We start from the raw sequence: 7,418 nt of genomic DNA, 5'->3' as shown, positions 1-7,418 counted from the left end.
TGGCAATGCAGAAGATAAAATAAATATTGTTCACAGCCCATAGTTTTGGATGGGGCAGAGGATGTTGGCAGCACAACTGTCAAAGGAGTTGACTGTCAAAAAAGTTGCATAAATAATTCTGCAAGTATGGTGAGCATGTACATGCCTGCAGCTGAATCCAGCACTACAAGCGTTTGCCAAGCAGGCAGCCACGCACATAATCAAAAGATCCTCTTGTGCTGCGCTGATATACAGCCACACGCTCAGAAGAGAGTTTCTCTCAACACATTCCGCACACGCTAGAGAAGAGAAGGATGGAGTTATCACTCATGGGAGCACAGGTATGACTTCCACCATTATTATTATTATTATTATTATTTTTGCCATAATGAGCTAATTGAGTAAGATATTTAATAAGCACTTTGTATGCTGTAACTGAGTAGCGACAGAGACAAAGGGGTCGAGGCGGGGGCAGTTGTTAATCCCTAAATTTCGTCAATAACAAACAAGCTAGAGTGATGATGACACTAACTCAGCATATGCATAGTAATGTTCACTCTCTCTGTCTAAAAAGAAAAGACCTCCTCCAATCATTTTACTTTGTAAGAAAAATTTACAATGAACTAATAATTGACTAATGTTGACTAAACAAATTAGGTAGGCTACCCTTTAAAAAGGGCCCTTGGATAACCAGTAATTTTTCTTCTGTTTACTCTTGTCAAAAGTTATTATGTCTATACCCTTTTGCATGACTGGGCGAATGTAGTACTCTGACTTCTTGTATCAAATTAAATATTATGATTAATCCCCTCTCTCAATCTTATTATTTTTAATGGCACTATTATTATTAGTGCATGTGTTTCTTTTAACAAAAAGACAGTTATGAAAATAGGTAGGCCAGATGCTTATTCATGCCAGGATACCTACTGAAACATAGTTCTGCAGAAATTTATAACATTTTTACCTGCATGCATGCATGGTGAAATAGCTTTTGAAAAGCAAGAGTGGCAGACATGTGGTGCAAAACTCTAGGTAAATAAAGGATTCATGTTTGGTTGGTGTAATTATATATGTGTGTTTTTCAATGCAACGTACAACTTTTGGTAGCCATACTGCATTGTCTGAGTAGCTTATTTGTAATATTCCATATTCTTAGAAAGTGAAAGTTAAAAGCCTTTTCACTTTACTCACATTTTTACAAGGGCTGTCGATTTAACGCGTTAATTCAGTGCGATTCATTTGATTAAAAATAACGTGTTAAAAAATTCAAGCAATTAATCGCAATGCCCATGGACCATAATAACGAAGATTCCTGAGAAATCAAGCTTGTTGTACCACCTGTTTACTCAAGAGGGCAGTAAGTGAAACTTCAGCTGTATGGGCAACGTGCAGTTTATACAGTGAACAAAACAACTCTTCAGCTGACACACAACACAACAGGAGCACCTTCTTGCGTCAAAACACTTGATGGAACGCAAATCTGATCTAAGGGATCTCAAGATGTGTTCTAAGTTTTAAACTATATTTAACTTGACACAGTGACCTAAAAATTATATGTTTATGATGCAACGCCCCCGAGACGCTAAACAAGCATGTCTGACGCAGGTATACATTGACGGGTCCTTAAACCAGCCCTCATAATAAATCTCAAACTGACTGACAAATTCACTTACAAATTGGATTGCTGTGAACTGTATGCCAATGATTGGCTTATGTTGAATAATATGGTAGTAAACAATACATTGTGTTCTAAAGTCAGCTTTTTGTATTGTCATATATATATATATATATATATATATATATATATATATATATATATATATATATATATATATATATATAAATATGTAATTTTTTATATAAAAGTATATTTTATGGTAACTACTCGTTAACCAATTTTCTTACTGTAGCATTTTTACAGTCTTTTACCGTTCAAATTACGGACATTTTTACAGTGTGGTTGTTGAGTTGTACAAGAATTTATACAGGTTATACTTGCTGTGTGAATGCATAGTAGCTTGTATGCAGTATACGTTAAATGTATAAAAACACCACCTATATATAGCACCTATTTAGTACTGAATCAGTACTTAAGAGTAGGACAGTGCTGTATGAAAAGCAATCATTTAAACAAAATGGTATGGTGTCAGAACATGTAGTGTATAAGCATTGTTGAACTAGGGCAAATAATTGCTAGGCACTTACTTTACATGACAGTTACAAGTATATGTATCTCCTATTAATTCACTTGAAGACTTGATGTGCCATTAATGGTTATAATGAAAAAAACTGTTAAAGTTCTTATTCAAGAATTTAGTTTGATGGGTCATTGACACATGAAAGCATTACATCATTGTGCTAATAACACTGTGAGCTTAACTGCCTGTCCAGAAACACTCCATGCCTCACAGCAAAACTCCATCTAGGTTACAGTAAATCAGACGATTCTAATACTGAAGGCTGTATATGTGGTCACATCTCTGAGCCAAATCAATGTAATACACTGTGAGCAGTTACATATCCTTGGGACATTATTACACTGACCAGCTAATTTTAAAATAGACACTTCTTTTTTTCTCCCCCAAAAGTCAAATACTGGACATCCAACCTGATCTCATAGCATCACATCTCTATCTGTCATTATTCTAATTCATCTGTTATAGCTGGTTTGGAAATACAAAGGTATCATATGTGAGTCTTTTAGGAAATGTTATCTTTAAACAGTACATTCGTTTCAGTTACTTTTACTTCATAGTTGACGTACTCCTATATGTAATGCTCCATACCTGATTGCATCGATTAAAGCATCTGTTGGTCACTATTTAAACAACCTGCTTTTTCATTGGGCACTTAATTATTAAGTGACACGTTGCTAATTAGAATTTTAAAGTGGGCCACAGGTTTGCATCTGTTCCCTAAATCATAAAGTCATAAGAAATGTGAAGACGTGACCATGGACAACCATGTGGGCTTTCAGAAGAGGCAATCATTTCTTTTATATTTATGAATCAAGACTGAAGTTATAGAGCAGTGATTTATATATTTTATTTAATGTACAAAGGCCTTTCACATCACATTGGAAGTCTCTTTCCTTCAAGTTTACATTAAAGGCATCTCGGAGTTTCTTTAGCATCTCCACGAATAGCTCTGTCAAGAAAGCACATTAACAAGCAATGTCGTACTGATCAAAACCCAGCAGTCCACAAAGATTCACAATAACATCACTCAGAGACAAATGAGGGAGAACAGTAGGAGGGGAGTGAAAGCTGAGGTTGAGGTCTTTTCTCAGCCAGACAGGTGATTCATCCTAAACGGGTAAGGTAGGAACCTTCAACCAGCTTCTTCAAATAGGATGAGTATAATACATGACACTGAGGAAGATTTTATGTAGTGAAAGTTTAAGTACCAAACTCTAATTTATACATATATATAGCAATGTTAATGTCAGGGGTGGAAAGAATACTGAAAAATCTAACTCAAGTAGCAGTACTGTTACTTCCCCAAAAATGTAGTGTAAGTAGAGTAAAAGAGTAAAAACTACTCAAGTAAGAGTAAAAGAGTAGCTCATTTAAGCACTCATAAGTAGTGTGTATTGAGTACTGAGTTTCAAAACCTATACCCCATTATAATGAACACTGTATGCCAACTTTTAAAATACATCACTTATCTATGATAAACACAACATGAATCTGATTCCAAAAAATAAAAGGGAGACATGATACAGAAATGAAAAGATTAAAAAGTTATTTTCAATATACTGATCACCATTTTAATTTGTAACATATGAAACAATTATATTAAAATCAGTTTATATTTAGGCTCTAAATTTCCCTTAATGCCAACAGAGTGTTACTGTTGTAGGGCCTTGCCCCAATCAAAATGGCAGCGGAGACTGCATGGCCCTTTGTTCTATGATCAAAGGTGAGACATTGAACTCAGTTTCCCAGGGTCCTTCATAGTTTCACACCTGGATGTGAAGTCCCGCCCATGGACCCAGTCTTAACTCTTTCCCCGCCAGCGTTTTTAAAAAAAGTTGCCAGCCACCGCCAGGGTTTTTGACGATTTTCGCTAAACTTTAATGGCCCCCAGAATATTTTCTTCCATGAATATATGAAGATGCTATATATCAAAATAAAGATCTGAGCCTCTGCTTTTAGGCAAAAAAAAATTATTTTATTTTATCTTCATTTGTTCTTTTTTTATTGCCACTTGAACAGAGGTAGGTTTTGTCAAAAACAACATTTCGGACAAAAAGCTGAGAAAAGGCATTATTATCAAACAAGTGCTTTAGTATTAGTATGGTGTTCCACTTCTTCACGTTTGAGACGATCGCAGTCTGTTTCTTTGATCAAAGAGTTGCGTACTCTTTCAAAACATGTCGCGCGGGTCTTCCTTACCGTATAACACCTAAAACACGGATACCCGGAAAATTCCGTGTTTGGCGGGGAAGCGTTTTTTCATAAAACCCGGAAAATTCCGTGTTTGGCGGGGAAAGAGTTAAATGCCATTGGTCAAAAAACGGCCAAAAAGCTAATTTCTTTTCCATTTTGAATCTCGTTCGCCATTTTGAACCTAGTTCTCCATGTGGACCTGATCCTCCATTTTGAACCTGGTTCTCCATGTGGACCTGATCCTCCATTTTGAACCTGGTTCTCCATGTGGACCTGATCCTCCATTTTGAACCTGGTTCTCCATGTGGACCTGATCCTTCATTTTGAACCTAGTTCTCCATATGGAGTTAATCCACTATTTTGTTTTCTTTGTTACCATATCTAGACACACCCCCACATACACACGTACATACATTAGCATATAGCTCCAGTATTTAGATTTTTGTGTTATATTCATATAGTATTGGCAGTGTTCATTGCTGTTTGATTATAATAAATCATGTTATATATAATAAGAAGTACTCCTAGTTGTTTGTTTGAATATTGTGTTGAAGCCAGCCTCTGCCACGTCAAGAACTCCCATATTACTTAAGTGTATTGTTATTTTGTTGTTGTTCGAAGCCAACTGTAACCATATTACTGTTGGATTTGTAAGGCAATAATTTGACTAGTTCCTGCCCTTCTTGATTATTTTGATTAATAATCAAAATGTTGCTGTGGCTCAGTTGGTGGAGCGGGTCGCCACTAATCGCAGGGTTGGTGGTTTGAAACCCAGCCCACACGACTCCACATGCCAAAGTGTCCTTGGGCAAGGCACTGAACCCCAAGTTGCTCCCAATGGCAGGCTAGCGCCTTACATAGCAGCTCTGCTGCCATTGGTGCACGAATGTGTGCGTGAATGAGACGCAGTGTAAAGCACTTTGAATAGCATTAAGGCTTAAAAAGGTGCTATATAAGTGCAGACCATCTTAATTTGAGTTCTGAAGAAAGAAAGCCATACACATCTGGGATGGCATGAGGGTGTGTAAATTATGAGAATTTTCATTTTTGTGTGAATTATTTTTTAAGTAGCACATGGGGGGCCACATTGTCCTCCTTTTGATATGCAATGTTCCACAATGATTACGTTCTTGTATCTTTTAAGCCCAGAAATAGTTGTGTTCTCATTCTAATGCATGATGCAACATTTTCAGAAGTTTGTGACTGGTGGAATATTCTGCTGAATTATTGCTCTACAAAGGTTCATACTTTACTATCTTTATAAAGGCTAAGCATAATTATAAATTATTTTATCATCTCTACTTTCCTGGTAATTTATTATACCAATTAACACATTCTCTACATCAGGGGTCGGTATTATTAAACTTTTTTTTTTTTCAAAAGATATTATATCAAAAATGTCACTGTTTTATTCTGTTCTATTAATACTTTGAAAGCTACTTGTTATTCACCCAAAAGTAATGAATGGTTTTCTTGTTATTGTTGTTTGATTAATAGCCTTATATGACATAGCCTACTAGACAGTGCTCAATTCGGTTACATGTACACTTCAAGTCCAGCATTTTGATGCAAATACGCTTTTTGTCTCACTGTTTCAATTCACATTAGACATAAACGACTCCGTTTACATTAAATCCTCATCAAGACGGGTATTAGCAGAATTATAAAGTGTATTTGATCATTTAGGTGCAATAGCGTTTAAACATTAGCCGCCTGTCAATCAAACAACATGCAGCTACAGACGTAAAAAGTCAATCTTTTATATTTCATTTAGATCAACCAACCAGTGGTGCTCTTGCTATCGTGATCGATGTAATGAACACACCTGTTCTAGATGTAAAACATAGGCTAAATATAGAAAGCTACTCAAAAATTTGATCGAGGACATCTCTCTTTTTTTCGATAAACATCTAGAGCATTTTATTGCCCAGCCCTATTGATAACATTGCATTAATCTCTCAAAGCAGCCCAAAAATCTCAGTAATAGATCAATTACAGGCTACATTACAGACACACAGAATCTAATAAATAGAAATGTGAAATTTACCTAAATATGTTTCTTCAAATTAGAGGCAGGATTAATGCTGATATATGGCTTAAGCAAGTTCAACTCAAATGACACGATCAAGCAATTGGCCTTTTTCACTGCGAAAAGCCCTTTCAGGTGCTGCCAGTTATGTTCAGCTGTAAACTATGTTTGAGGCATTCCCCACATCCAAAACAGTTGGTGCCAGATTTGCAGCTGCCGTTCAAGTTTTTTATGTGTGATTTGATTTGACGGGAGTCACGAGACTCTCACTAGCTAAATAAATTAAATCAGGGCATGGAAGTAGCTAACACAGACAGTGGGAAAATAGCACAGTAAAAGTACAGTTACAGCAATTAAAATATACTCAAGTAAAAGTAAAAGTATATAATTTTTAAACTACTTTAAAAAGTACAATTCTTGGTAAAAATGTGTTAATTACAGTAACGCGAGTATTTGTAATTTGTTACTTTACACCCCTGGTTAATGTGCAGTTCAACATTTAAAAAAAGAAGAGAAAACGCCTACCTATTGTTTGTTGTTAACTTCAAAACCAGATGAGAACCACTATTTTCCTTTAATATCTTTAGCCGGTTACAAAGGTTTCTTCTTTACAATGGTGTTTTAGCATGCCAGATTTCAGAATTCTATCAGGATTTTCTAAGGCTTTGACTAGTTGGAACTTGTCTAATAACAGTACTGTTGAGGTGAGAAAATCCCACTCAAGACAAATTGTCAGAAAATAAAATATGTGGTTAATGAGAAATTGGGGGAAAAATAATAATAAAAATGACCTCAAATTATCTTACTATACTTACACAGTATATTATAACATTTGACCATTTACAACATGCCTAAATTAAAGATGAAAATGCCACAAGCTATAATAATAGACAGCCTTGAGAAAATGTTTATGACATCGGTTAACTCTAACTTAATCTCAAATACTCAATCTAAAATAAAAAAATGTAAAATAACTACAATAAAAAACACACACACACACACACACACACACACACACA

At 35.5% G+C, this 7,418-nt stretch overlaps 1 protein-coding gene across 1 annotated transcript in view; it reads left to right on the top strand.

Annotated features, from left to right (window-relative positions):
* The first annotated feature begins 253 nt into the window (after positions 1–253).
* LOC127622916 (uncharacterized protein C14orf132-like) overlaps positions 254–7,418 on the top strand; it is a 29,920-nt gene continuing 22,755 nt past the window's right edge. Inside the window, exon 1 of the mRNA XM_052097080.1 lies at positions 254–320. Coding sequence (XP_051953040.1) covers positions 294–320 — 27 coding nt within the window. The 5' untranslated portion in view covers positions 254–293. The remainder of the gene's footprint in view (positions 321–7,418) is intronic.

This window comes from Xyrauchen texanus, chromosome 29 (genome assembly GCF_025860055.1).
Source record: "Xyrauchen texanus isolate HMW12.3.18 chromosome 29, RBS_HiC_50CHRs, whole genome shotgun sequence".
NCBI classification, from domain to species: Eukaryota; Metazoa; Chordata; class Actinopteri; order Cypriniformes; family Catostomidae; genus Xyrauchen; species Xyrauchen texanus.
This window is presented reverse-complemented; position numbering and strand designations above follow the sequence as displayed.